The sequence below is a fragment of the Mobula birostris genome, chromosome 18, assembly GCF_030028105.1.
Source record: "Mobula birostris isolate sMobBir1 chromosome 18, sMobBir1.hap1, whole genome shotgun sequence".
Classification (NCBI taxonomy): Eukaryota; Metazoa; Chordata; class Chondrichthyes; order Myliobatiformes; family Myliobatidae; genus Mobula; species Mobula birostris.
The window spans coordinates 35,137,103-35,151,738 of NC_092387.1; the positions used below are offsets into that span (position 1 = coordinate 35,137,103).

General features: G+C 41.0%; 1 protein-coding gene across 7 annotated transcripts in view; it reads right to left on the reverse strand.

The window, feature by feature from the left end:
- Positions 1-1,633: 1,633 nt before the first annotated feature.
- Positions 1,634-14,636, reverse strand: part of washc2c (WASH complex subunit 2C) — a 58,872-nt gene continuing 45,869 nt past the window's right edge. For 6 of the 7 annotated variants that reach the window (XM_072282476.1, XM_072282472.1, XM_072282473.1 and 3 more), the window contains 10 exons: positions 14,103-14,279; positions 13,234-13,410; positions 13,036-13,155; positions 10,483-10,602; positions 8,700-8,801; positions 8,289-8,351; positions 6,408-6,611; positions 4,429-4,965; positions 4,123-4,297; positions 1,634-2,515 (listed from right to left, as the gene is read on the reverse strand). In XM_072282476.1, coding sequence (XP_072138577.1) covers positions 2,364-2,515; positions 4,123-4,297; positions 4,429-4,965; positions 6,408-6,611; positions 8,289-8,351; positions 8,700-8,801; positions 10,483-10,602; positions 13,036-13,155; positions 13,234-13,410; positions 14,103-14,279 — 1,827 coding nt within the window. In that variant the 3' untranslated portion in view covers positions 1,634-2,363. The remainder of the gene's footprint in view (positions 2,516-4,122; positions 4,298-4,428; positions 4,966-6,407; positions 6,612-8,288; positions 8,352-8,699; positions 8,802-10,482; positions 10,603-13,035; positions 13,156-13,233; positions 13,411-14,102; positions 14,280-14,636) is intronic. The other variant, XM_072282475.1, reaches the window with a different exon arrangement.

Consider the following 14,636-nt stretch of genomic DNA (forward strand, 5'->3'; position numbering starts at 1 on the left):
GGGTGTCCATGAAGAAGAGGAGGGTTGAAGACGGGAGAAGGGGTCATCGGTGGGGGTGGAAGAGTCCTTGCCAAAGAAGTAGGCTCGGAGACGGAGACGGCGGAAGAAAAGTTCCGCATCGTGGCGAACACGGAACTCGCTGAGGTGTGGGCGAAGGGGGACAAAGGTGAGGCCCTTACTGAGGACCGAGCGTTCTGCCTCCGACAGTTGAAGGTCGGAGGGGATGGTAAAGACCCGACACGGATGAGAGCTGGGATCAGAGGGGGGGAGGGGGGAGGCTGGGGGTGTCAGTGGAGAGGGGAGGGTTGGGGTGAGAGGAAGATGGAGCCTCTGAGGACCCAGGAGTTGACGGTGGGATCTGAGGAAGACGGGGCTGCAGTGTGGTGGTGGGGGAAGGGGAGACAGGAGTCACAACAACAGCACATAAAGACCCGGCCTGGAGTTCAAGGCTGGAATCTTGAGAGCTGGGATCAAAGGGGGGAGGGGGAAGGCTGGGGGTGTCAATGGAGAGGGGGGGGTTGGGGTGAGAGGAAGATGGAGCCTCTGAGGACCCAGGAGCTGACGATGGGATCTGAACTTACTCCACAATGTCAAAGCAGTTCTCTTGAACTTCTTCCTCAATGAGGTTTCACCTCTCAGGTCGAAAGCTCAGTCTTCCTTTTGTACCGAAGACAGAGCCTCAGCCATTTTGGCACCACTAAGCTTCATTCCAGCACATATTCTTCTATAATCTTTTGCAACTTCCTTTGACATCCTATTTCTCTTGCTACTACTACCCAATTTCAAATCAGTTAACAAATTCCCTATAATCAGCCTCCATTCACTCATGCTGCAAAGCTGCTACACTTTAAGACTTCGACCTCATTGTTCCACATTTTAATCTACTCTTCCTTCACTCCCCACTCCAATTAGTTTAACTGCACTTCAATTAGATTCCATTAGCATACGTTTAAGATTAGTACAGCCAGTTTGAATCTCAAGAGCAAAGTGCTCTAACATCCAGGTTTCTTTCTCACACTTCATCTTTTTATGAAAATAGTATTACCATCACTTTGTCCAGTTCCCCAGCGTGGGAGGCATCAATGCTCCAAACAGCCACTGCTCGGCCGAACTTTTCAGCTGAACTGATTTCAGCTTCTCAACTGGAGCCTGACCCCACATACTGTCTGTGGCATTTACATGTTCTCATTGTAACAGTGAGTTTTCTCCTATACCCAAAGACATGCTGATAAGGTTAAGTTGCTGTAATAAATTTTCCTTAGAGTAGGTTAATGGTTTGGAAAAGTTATGGGCATAAATGAGACACAAGGTACAGGGAAATCAGGAAAAGAAGAAATGGGAGCTAACATGGATCTAATGGGCTAAATGGTTTCCTTCTTTGGCATTACAAGATTTACCCAAATTTCACAGGTACACGACCCAACAGGGGCCAGCAATCAACAAGGGGATCCAGATCACATTCACAGTTGCGATTTAGTAATGCAGCACAGACAGTTTAAACAATTAACTTTAACTGAGACAATAACGCAATTGGATGTTATTTTACTTGTTTATGAAAGGATAAACACCATGGATGCACATCCCAAAAAGTATCTTCTAAAAGCTGCAGAATGTAATATGATTTATTACAAAGTTTTGTTCACTGTGCAGTTTTATTTTTCCAGAGTACTTTAACTCCAATCAGAATGAAACAGCCTCAATATGAATGTAACAGATGCATCTTTGATCTCAAGACACTGACTTCAAATGCCACAAGGTCTAGTCAGCCTTGGCCTTAGTAAGTCTACAACTAATTTACTTACAAAGCACGTCTTCAGTTTCATGAGTAATATTTACATTATATTGCACTGGTCATAGAGAATCCCTAACTTCAAATATGGGATATTGTTCATGAAAGTAGTAAGCCATCTCAAATGTAATACCACAATTTACAAAAGAATTTAATAAAATTCAATGATCGAAGGTTACCGGAAGGCATCAAACCACCTGTCAGGTACTGGAATCAGTGCTTCATATTCAAAGCAAAAAAAAATTTCCCATCAGTCTTGACAGAGAAGATTTCTCAATAATGTAAGGTGAAATTCAGCAAAATGTTTAACAATTAAGGCATCAAAATTGTGCAGGAAGAAATATGGATCACAGAGGGTTAGGAGACCAAACAGAAATGAGTGTAAGTATTCAAAACTACAAGGTAACTACACCAACCTCCGCTCCACCTATCAGTTTTGAGGTCAGACGATGTTTAAGGTTTAAATGTAATATTCAAAATCTAGAACACTGCCTTGGACAGGAGGAGGAGGAAGAAATGTTGGGTCACTCCTCTCCCTCCCAGTAGCTTTTAACATTCTTTTTACACCTGCATCTTATGGTCCAAAAACATTCAAAGGATCATCAAAAATGTTTGCAGTTTTGCCTTCTGCTGTGCTGTTCGGAATGGCAGTCTGGTTTGCTTTGGTCTTCGGTTTGAATTGTTTCTTGGAACTGGCCGAGGAGGAGGCAGAAGCAAAAATATCATCTGAAATGCAAAGACATCAACAAATTAGACAAGAATAGATGCATTGTAGACCTAGATTTATGTATCTAGAAACAACACTGCAGCTGGAAAGATAGTCAGGACGTGAAGGAGAGTGAAAACAAAAATAAGGATCCAACTGTATCACCCCTCCAGACTCTTCAGCTGATCACAGTGTTGTGTAAGACAGCAGCCTGTAAAACTTTTGTTCCATTACCCTACTTGATAATCAAATAATGGAGCAGGAAAAATGACAGCCAGAAGTACAAGCTATTTGCTGAGGCTATTTCAAATTGCATGAAAAGTTTAGTCATGCATGTACAATTGAGAGAGAGTTTCACTCTCATTTGTTCAATTGGTATTAAAAATAGTAGTACTGAAATAGTATATAATAAAGTAGAACAAAAACAGAAAATGAAACAAAACAGAAAACGCTGCAAACACTCAGATCCAGCATCCGCAGTTTTGGTTTTGCTTTATCCAATTATGGTCCCCTTTCTCACCAGAACTACAAGAATGGTGAAGTTTACCAAGGGGAACACTTGGTTATCCCGAACAGAGTTACACAGCAGATATGGGGAAATCAATTACAAGATACTGTAAATACTGTTAACTCTGTGAACAAAGGTTAAAATGCAAAGATAGGCATCTTAGGCCTTATTATCTTTTCATACCACTTCCTCGGAGGCAATGGCATTAAGCAGAGTACATTGTTCTTTAGTTTTGTTCACTCTAGGATGTAAATTCAGTGTATCTGTGTGATAGTTGAGCTCAATGGGCATTCATCTTTAAAGAATTAAACATGCTTAAATGTACTTTCAATTGGATAAAAGTTAACTTTCTAAACAGGAATAACTGCTGAAACTGGCTAAGCAATTAACCAACCAACCGCCTCATAGCACTAGAGACCTGGGTTCAATCTGACTTCAGGTCCTGCCTGTGTGCAGTTTGCATGTGCTCCCTGTGATCTCATTCTCTGTTCCCTCCCAGATCTTACATGTTCATGAGCCATTGTAAACCGCTCCTCGTATGCAGCTGAATGGTAGAAACTGAGGATGGCCTGTAAATGTGGGAGAATTTAAGTGAGATTAATGGAGGATCACAGTAAATGGTTGCCTGATTGACTCAGTGAGCTGAAAGTCCTGCTTTGTGCTGTATGAGTACAGGAAAGAAAAAGCTTTAGATAACTCACTAGCATGGTGGAATGGAGGAATTAGAAAGGCTCTCTGCAGAATCAGCATTGGTACAACAGGCAGACTAATCTCTCTCTGTGCTTACAGAATTTTAATAGAATGGAGAGAAATATTTAAAGCAAGACTCTCAAAGGTCAGTGCAAGCTCCACTGGTCTTTTGGACAATGGGAGAGGGATGGGCAATCAAATCAATGGCCTGGACTTGGGGATATGGTATTAAAATGACTTTATCAAGAAACTTTGAAATTTAGTACTGAGACAGAATGTCCATGACAGGGGACAGACTAGGGGAACTTTCAATTAACTAGATTATTCTTTTGGAGAGGAAGCAATGAAGATTCTTTGTTGTACAATTCCAGAATGCATTGCTACAGAGGTTGTTAGGTATGGTCCCTTTCTCATTCTCTATTTACATACCCATGTCATCGTCAAATATAGACTTGGTTTCAATCTTCTTCCTGCTCTTCTTCTCTTTTGGAGCTATTTTTATGTCAGCAAATATGTCAACATTGTCATCGAAGAGGTTTACATCAGTGTTGCCCTCGTTCTTTTTCTTGGTTAAGGTGACAGATTCTGTGGCAAACAAGTCATCCTAACACAAAGGAAAAAAAAATCTCAGCAGGAAATACCCAAAACTTACTAGCTGTATGAACTTCTTCACTATCAGAATTTTTGATTGGTTTCATGTAACTAGTCTACATTTAACAAATAAAAAAATGTTACCTCAAAGATATCTATCGATTTTGATGTTTTTGTTGATGGTTTAGTTGTTTCCAGTTTTGCTGTTCCAAAAAGATTTTCATCTTCCTCTTCAAGGAAAGCAGGTTTGGGTTTCTTCATGGTTTGTTTACTAGACCGGAAAAGGTCATCTTCGCTAGGTGCAAACATTGACTGGATTGGTTCCTTACTCGGCACTGTGTCCTTTCTGATCTCAGTTGCAGCAGCTGGTGCCTGTACCAAGCTCGATTTGAATGAATCACCTGAACTAAAGAGATCAGAATCAAGATCTACAGTGGCAGCAGAGAGTGGGTCATCATTTTTATCAGGGGATCTTTCAATTGGTGACGTTAGCACTGCGGAGAGGGTCTTGTCAGGACTTTGTTTCACAGAAAGACCTGGTGCAGAAACCCTCTTTTTCACTGAAGCGCCATCAACTTCCGATCTCTGGTCCACTTCTTCCACCTCAGCAGACTGTTGAGCTGCCAGTCGCCGCGCCTCTCTTGTTGGAGGTCGACGCTTCCTTGTTACTCTTGCACGGTTCTGCAAGACAACAGGATGGACTACCACTGAATATTTCAGCAAGGAATGTGACCCGACAACAGACAGAGCCCATGCTAAACTGTATCATTTACAGTTAAAGTACAGAATGTACATTATACAGTAAATATTCTATACTTAGCACAAAGTGCTGGATGCTCTAATGACATCTATATAAATAGCTACTTCACAATCATTAATAAACTAGCTATATTGGAGGTTATCTGGGTACAGTAACTCACCCATTGCTAGTTAATGAGAAAATAATAATCAAAAGGGAGCTAATGGTACGTGTGTGAGAGAATGTAGCGGGGGTACAGGGAAACAAGGGGGAAAATAGGACATAAAAAGTTGCTCCCATGGGAACTGGCATGAACCTGTGGACAAAATGGCCTTGTTACTCAGGAGTCGTTTCAGATGCCAAGGTATCGCAGTAAGATTAGTGATATGCTGGAGAGGAGTTGTGTCATCCACATGATCCTTGAGTACCAAGGAAGAGAAGGCAGCCATTAACCCCCTCTAACCTATGCCGTGCCCTCCATCTATCTTAATTCCCAAACTCACAATGCACTAGCCTAACATAATTAATCTGCTACTGTTCTTCATTTTTAACTGACAACTAAAATATTTTATGGGGATGGAAGACTTGCATTTTCACAACCCTAAACATTTCTTGACATCAGCTACAAAACCTTATTCCCACTTGTTTGGACCTGCCTACTGGATAAAACAGCTTCACCTTCTGGTCCCAATCATCTCAATGAGTAATTGGATCTTTACATAATCTTTCATGCCCAAAGTCTGCAAACCTAGTTTGTAAACTGCCTTCACAATTTAACCCTTTCAGACCAAATAAAATTCTAATGAATTTGCCAGGTTCTCCAACCAAGGCCAAAGTGACATTCTTCAGGTGTTACATCCAGAATGGAACACAGACCTTGAAGGGAAATCTGATGGTGCTTTAGATCTGACTTACTAAACAGTAAGGAAACAGTAACACCGGTACAAAATGAATTCAGTTTTTGCTCTATGAAAACTCCTTAAATAAAATTAACTTATTCTAAACAATTCTAAAATTTGTTAAAAAATAGTATTCTTCATGTCTTTCATCATGATCAATAGAAATTGGCTGGTTAGCTTTTCTTTTCCTTCCAGGAAATTTTGCTTTAAAGAATTCCAGATCATTCATTTCTTGGAAATAGATTGACACATCGCCAAACTAACAGCTGGATGCTCAAGAAATTTACCTAGATTTAATTCATAGACTTGCCTTTTCAATATTTCTAAACAAATTCTTCAACCTTTCTATATTTGAAATGAAATGGGTGGTATGGTTCCTCCCAATGGTCTAGGCTACGATTGTTGTAAGCAAGTTATCTTTAATGTCAACACAAGATAATTAAAATCCCATCTGGCTAAATGTTTTAAGTTTTGTCAAATCTTACCTTATTAACACTGTGCAGGACGTCCACCTGGACGGGTTGATTGAGATTCACACTGCTGCCCTCACTCACTGGTGATTCGGGAGCTGTGGCAATGTTTTTGGACAGGGTAGGTGGAGATGAAATTGATGCAGACCCAGGCGCAATGCCTTGAAACTTGGGTGACGCTCCTGGTAGGAGGCTCGCTGTATTAATCGCCAAGTTTGCCTACAAAGAGAAAAGTATTAGGGAAACAGGGGATATGACATGAACTTAAAGCCATAAATTAGTGGCAAGGAAGGAAATAGTCCAGCTTTTAGAGTGCAGCTAGAAGCAGAGTGAAGTGCTGTTAGCTTTTGAGCAGTGAAGACCTGCGAGGCTTGATACTCAATAATGGTTTGCACAAGCCTGGTTATAAAGCCCATTCATGCACCCAACACTGTAGCATGCTATAACTTCTGCTGGTGGAAGATTCTATAGTATTCCCTGGTGCTTGGTGTTAGACTTTGCTGTCAACGAAACTTCAAAGTGTAAGAAAAGGTACAAGGTCCCTCAAGTGCGATTTGCCATTCAATATGCTGCTGGCCAGTCCTTGAGGTTATCGTCTGTCCTTCATTCATTTTGTGCTCAAAAACCTGATACCTCGATTTACTCTGCAACTCTCCACTGAATTTCAAAGTGCACAATTCCAGTTTTTCAACCTCAAATTCTCATAGTCCAAAACAAATGCCTCATCTTGACATACTAGTCATTCGAAATGGAGAAAAATGTCCTTATCCCATCAATCACTCCTACAAAAGACTGCAGATTGTAGGAAGGGAAAAAAACATCAATTTACAACACATGGAGAATCTTTAAAACCATGGTAATCTCCTTTGTTTTGCAAGATAACCTGCCAAAGTGGTAAAAAGCCACACAGACTAAGCATCCCAGACCTGACCTCTGATTTAAGAGATAAGTGGGCCAGGCAACAGTTTGGGTCAGCCTGGAAGTACTGGGTTCAGGTTGGGTGACCCCTTGTGGCATGGAAGTTATTTTTGTAGGGGTACCCATTTACAAAGAAGGGTCAGGTTGGATGGGAAAGGCATCAAATTAGCAACTGTAACTGCAACACTCTACAATTTGAAAATCAGGCAAACACAGCTACCAAGAAAGTCACTTGGGGAAATTCAGACAAAATCTGCTCATCTCATCTGCATTCAGTGTCCACCTTATTACCTGGAACTTGGTGTGGTCTTCTTCTGATGATGCTGTGGCCCACTTCAAGGTCTGATGTGTTGTGCGTTCAGAGATACTCTTTTGCACACCACTGTTGAAACACTTGGTTATTTGAGTTACTATCACCTTCCTGGCAGCTTGAACCAGTTTAGCCATTCTTCTCTGACCTCTCTCATTAACAAGGTGTTTTCATCCACAGAAATGCTGCTCACTGGATTTTTTTTTTTTTGTTTTTCCACAACATTCTCTGTAAACTCCAGAGACTGCTGTGTGTAAAAACCCCAAGAGATCAGCAATTTCTGAGATACTCAAACCACCTCATCTGGCACCATCAATCATTCCATGATCAAAATCACTTAGATCACATTTCTCCCCCATTCTGATATTTGGTCTGAACAAATGAACCTCTTGACCATGGGTCTGCATTCTTTTATGTATTGGGTTGCTGCCACATGATTTGCTGATTAGATGTTTGCATTAACGAGCAGGTACACCTAATAAAGTGCAAGTTACTTAAGTTGCAGCTGCTGCAAGCACAGTGAAACCTGGCTGCAAATACTTAAGGGATACTGGTCAGCACCAACATGAAACGTCACTGAGGAGCTCTGAAACAAAGAAGTGATTGCATAAAGCAGGAAGTGTCCAAGGTGACAAAGATCTTAGAAATAAGTCACAAAATAAAGTTACTTGGAGTTTTCCAATCCGAGAGGAAGGTCCTTTTGTTTTAATGGGACCCATATTGGTGTGTTTCTGTGGAGGGAGGGTAAACATCAGGAAATGAGAGCAAAATAGTTTCTCATTATAATCCTCATTTTCCTTTCTCATACTTCTTTGATTTGTCTTGTTAACGTTTTGTACATATGCTCATTATCACCTTATTTTTCTTAAGCAATCTCCAGAGAGACTTTCGGCTTGTACTCCTCCTGTACCTCCCACCCCCCCACACACACATTATCTTCTTTGAAAAGCATTCTAAAGGTCGCTGACCTGAAACATTAACTGTTTCTCTTTCCACAGATGCTGCATGACTGGCTGGGTTCTTCCAGCATTTCTGTTTTTGCTTCATTGCTTTGTATGTTCAGAAATGACAAGGCTTACCGTGTGTACCACAGGCGGCTTTTTAGATACTGCACCAAAGAGATCTTCATCTTCTTTGTCTTCAAAAATATTGGACTTGGAAGGAGTTTTTGCAGATGATGGCTTCAAGTAAAATTGAAAATTATAGCTTTAATAGCGTTCATGCTCGATGACTCCAATGAAATACAGGTTATAACATTTAAACATACTCTGATCATGCCAATCAAATCTGATGCATGTGTTCTCAAGTGTGACTTGTTTTTTTTAAACCTGCACAAATGGACCAACTATGTATATAATCCAATCAGAAAACAAGGAGCACAGAATCGTTTAATATCCATTGCTTATTCTGGACACAAATCAGAGATGACAGCGCAACATACTAAGTTAGCCTCCCTCTCGCCCTTCCTGATCAGCAAATCTGAACGATTCTAATTATCAACAAAACCACTTCATTTATTTTTATCCCCACCGTAGAAACATGGAAGTCTTTGCTCAAAAGCATCATTGATCACATTTCTTTTTGCATTAAGAGAAGTCCTGTTATAAATGCTAAATGATAATCAGATGGTTGAAGTCAGACTTAAGAAGTCAGGCTGCATTTATGAACAGTAAAAACAAGTTTACTGTTTAGTTCACGGATCCCTTGTCAGAACAGGGAAAGTAAAAAAGTCAGCATTGAGTTGCAGAGAAGACAGGTGAGGGATAGAGAGGCCAAAGGAAGTATCTCTGAAAGGGTAAGACTTGGGCTGCCACGGGAATTTAATTAGGTCAATGGGCTATTGGTACAGTTAAGAAGAAAAATGGAGATAGGGGCCATAGAGTGCGAGGATTCAGAGAAAGAAATGCAAACAGTTTCAGAATGCCAAGAGTTGTATCACACACCCAGCAGGCCAGACTGAGGGAGAAAAGTATAACAAATGCTACAGATTGATTAAGAAATTGACAGTTTTGATACAGATTGGGAAATTATCTGAAGCTGTAGAATTTGACACAGACTCTGGAAAACCATACCTGCCCCATGGAAAGAGGAGATGCTGTTTCTCAAGATTATGTTCGGCTTTGTTATAATATATCAATGCAAGAAGCCAGGGTCAGGTAAATTGGAAAGAGATACAGAATTAAAGTCACAGGCAACAGGGAGCTCCAGTTCATCCGATTTGTTCTTGGTGTCTCCAAAGTATAAGGGACTACAACTCTAAACACTGAATACAATATACTTGATTGGAAGCGCAAGAGATTAACTACTTCACTTGGACGGACTGTTTGGTTTCTGGATGGTGGGAAGGAAAGAGCAGATGTATCTCCTGCAATTGCAAGAGAAGGTGTCAAAAGAGGAAAAGATGGCGGAGAGGTAAAAAAAGAGGACCAAGGAGTGGCAGGGGGACTGATCCCACTGAAATGCTGAAAGGGAAGCAGGGCAGAATGTGTGGCTGGTGATAGAATTTTGTTGATGCTGTAGAAATTGCAAACGATGATCTACTGAGATCATGGAGAGTGAAGGGAACTCTATCCAAGAAGAGAGGGTATGAGAGTGGCAAACAGATGAGTGTAGAATAGGGATCTTAGATGTGAAATATCAACAGTTTTATTTAACACAGATGCTGCCTAAACAACTAAGTGTTTCCAACATTTTACATAATAAATTGTATTGGAAGTAATCTCTGGCTGACCAGCACTGAAGTTGGGAATGATTCTAACAAAGCTTCCATTTAAAATATTTCCCAGCACAGATTCTGACATTTGTACATCCAGCATTTATCAATATCATTTCTGACAGATTAATCTTCCTCTTAATTACTACCTTGGAGCTGTTGAACAAGCTATCGGTTGTGTCGAAGAGATCGTGACTGGGAAGCTCCGTAGCCTTGGTCTGAGGTGACACTGGAGGGTTAGTGGGAGGCTTCATTTGTGACTTTTTAACCTGCAACACAAGCCCAGGGTCAACAGGCATGAAAAAAGACTTTTTTTCCCCTTTTTTGCTTCCCATTCTGTTATTTCTAAGAACTCTACAAGCTTTTATGAACCATATCACCCTATCCCTCACACAAATATTTTATAAGCAGACTTATAATTTAATAAACTAACATTGAAAGCTGAAGTCAAAATATTCACATATTTTCAAAACCAAATTCTAAAGTTAGTGGGGGTTCAAGGGTTTATGAACAGATCTGCACACAGTATCAAATGGGAAAATCCAGAAGCTGAGACGAAGCTGGTATTAATAATAACTTATTAATAGTTATTATTATTACTAATAATAGAACTCAAACCTATACTCACTTGACAGCCAGTCACTAAGTGCTAATCACTACACTCAGGGCTAATGCAGTGTTATCCACTTTACCAGTGACGTAGCTTCAGCTGCTTCTGGGGCATCAACAGCTCATTACTATAACAACACGATATTCTGAGCACATTTACAACGAGCCTCAGATCCCAGATTCATCCTATGAATGCTGGTGTTAGAAGAAATGTATTCTAGAAACTGTCTGAGCTTATCTGAACAATGCAGCACCGTGCACTGGCTACTGCTTTGTCAACCCCTAACAAGGTTTAAGATGCACTTCTTCCAATGGGTAAGAATTCAAATCAGTCTGTTCCATGGTCTCAAATGCACTCAGTTAGCTTTCCCAATGAGCACCTCTAGACTGTGTATTGCTGGGAAAGGGGAAAATGTTTTCCTGCTGTCCAAAAATTCCTGGCAGTACCTTGAGTATGGCAATAGGTTATAAATATCTCTAGTAGTGGCTCTCAGATATTTTCTCGCGATGGGAGTGTGGTGGAATAATGCGGATTGGTGATGATCACTGGGATCATTGTTGAACTAGGAACAGAATCCTTGCTCCTTTGAGCTCTGTTTTCAGGCAAGTATTTAACTCAATAACTTTACTTTTTCATTGGCTCTTTTTGGGGAACTACCACATACAGGTCCCATTATCCTGAATCCCGCTGGATCATGGTAGCCTCATGTCAGGAAATTGGCCTCAAAGGCAATTAGCCCATTGATTGTATACAATGCTGACACAAATCCAGGTACTTACTCAAGCTTCCCTAAAAATCGTGGGCAGTGCACTAATGGCACTGAACATGCCATTCACACTGCTTATTTATCTCACTGGCTGCTTGAGACTACTTAAAAACAAGTGGACAAATTTCCACATCCACTTATTGTTGCCTTCCCTCAGCTTTACTAATGAATCTCTCCATTCTTCATATGAATCTATAAATCATACAAACATTGGTAATAGACAGCACAAGCGTTCTGGATCACAGAAGGGGAATCCAACCCAAGAATCACCAAAATCTCTTCAAATATTGAAGAGAGTTAAATTTTGCGAGATCAAGATTTTGTAAGATTATTACCAGACTGCTTCCTGTCCAATCCACTCTTTTCTCACCACAGCCATTGATGTAAATGGCTTTGGAATGACTCTCGATCATGGAAGACACTACATAAATACAAGTTGCTTTCTATTCTCCCCCCACCCCCATCTACTGTAGTCACAGAGGCAGCATTTTTCAATTTACAGGTTAAAACCAGATTCTGTAGAATGCAGTATCTGCAAAGAATCATAACCTCACCACTAGGCACAGGTTACCGAAATCAGCCTGTGCTGGTTAGTCTGACTGTACAGTATGTTTATTTTCCTTTGTTCTCCAAGCAAAAGGGAAAAGGTCCAGGAAGCAAGACTAGACCAATTCGCTGTTACATGGACCTGATGGGTCTTTTTGCCAACTGCAAAGATTATTTACGTGAGGATTTGCAGCATCCTAGACCAAGGAAATCCAGATGGTCCAGGTACACTGTGAAGAATAGGAGCCCAGAAGATTAAATATTAAGTTTTTGAAAAAAAGACACGAAAGCATTGGATCCTCTGCAAAACAAAACTTAGTGCACTGCTGTCAGGACTGTGACATCTCCTTCCCCTCCCTCAACTCTCACTTTTTAGATCTTCGGCATTGTGACTGAAGTTCAAGGTTCACCTACAGTGCAGAATTGAAGCACGGCTGCTTATTACTGATAAAGTTGAGGAGTTGGAGCTGGGCTCTGTATCATACCTTGTCAGACCAGGCAAGTGACCTAAACTTATACCATACGGCTCAAACACAGGCTCCAAAGGCTTAGCATGACTGAATTTTACCTATTCCACAACCCAAGCCTCTCGATAAGTGCTCTATGCTCAATGTGGCTGTGTTCTGGTATGTGACAAAGACATCAGAACTTCCTCTCAAGCGCATTCAAACCACAAAAAATTCCCACACATTAAGAACAACACTACACAGGTATGAGCACAACACCATTCTTAGTGACATCTAATGGACATTACAACAATTAAGTTCAGAACAAACTAACCTCTGGTTTCTGAGCATCGGCAAAGAGGTCAACATCTGGATCATTGTCCTTCTGCTGGTGGTGACTGAATAGCAACTCTTCATCCTGGAACACTCTGGTACTCGTACCACTCTCAGGAAGCTGCAGAAAAGAGATGACTGCTGCCACTTGTGAAGCATTAATTGTGGCCTAGAGCGAGAAAGCTGATATGTAGTTTACCTTTTCATCATGAACTAGATCATGCTGGCTAGCTGTATCCTCCAGATCCTCATCGTCCTTGTCATCAAACAGACTTACGACTGCTTTGCGATTGCTCTGCAACTCCTCCTGTGAACTGGGGCTACTTGACTTAGAAGTAGTGTCAGCTCCCTGGGAAGTTATACCGCTCGAGGTCAACTGAAAAGAAAAACAAATGAAGTTTACTGTGATAGTTAAGTTGTTGCAGCAATACAACAACTCTTTAGAAAAGGGACGCCAGTGTCTTTATCTACTCTGATCTAGGTGACTCAGATGGTTATGGTTTAGAGAAATCTGGGCCAAATGCTCAAGTGGAGAACTTGTTCAGCATGAATGAGCAGGGCCAAAGAGCTTAGCTAGTGTCATCAATGATCCCCAGCATCCAGCCATGCCATCTTCTTGCACTTCTTTGGGTACAAAGACCCACGCCACCATGTTCAACAGCAGCTAGTCACCTTCAACCATTTTGTTCCTGAAATAACCTGCACAACTCTAATCACTAGCAACACTATAACTGCTTTGCACTATATTTGACTTTTTTTGTTCTAATTATGTTCATTTGATAACTTTGTATCATTGATTTTTTTTCTTATAAATGTGAGTCTAAGACTACGTTCCTGTGATGCTGCTGCAAGTATGTTTTTCATTGCACCTGTGCAGATGACAATAAATATGACTTCCCACTCTTAACTGCCCTGTACTGGCTGAAGCTCCTCAGTTATGTTGAACTGTCTACCAGAGTCACGGTTGCCCATCATTAACTCCAGGTGGACTACAAATGCAGTCGCGGAATACACGATCTTCAAAAGTATTCTGCAGCTTCATATTTGTTGTTGATTTGAGTTAAGTACCAGCTTGGTCTTTTCTTGTTGCTGCAGGACATCGACCCCAGCAAAAAGAGGGACTGCACCCGGTGGCCTTTTCTTGGTCTCAACCTTCTGCTCCATTTGACTTTTTCCATCCGATTCAACAGAATCATTTTCCACAGCTTTGCTGAACACTGTTGAACTCTGAGGAGCTGCAGCAGGCTTTTATCAAAACAGAGAACACAATATCAGTGTGAGTGTTTAAGTTATGTTACAAATGGTTCAAAAGAAGCACTGAAGAACAATCTCTTAAATAGCTCTATAGCATTCTCCCCCCCACCCCCACCCCCGCCACCAATTCCCAATGGGGCAATTTCTTAGTACAGTGCATTCTGATTATCCCTGTAATAAATCACACCTGTTTGCTCATTGCATATATTGATAACCCACATTAATTTCCAGTGCAGTGACAAGTTGATTTTACAATTCCCCTTTCCATCATAGCATTTTCTCTTGTATCCATGACCTCATGCATCCATACAATCTTCTTCTCTGACCTTGGGCTAATTCATTCAATTC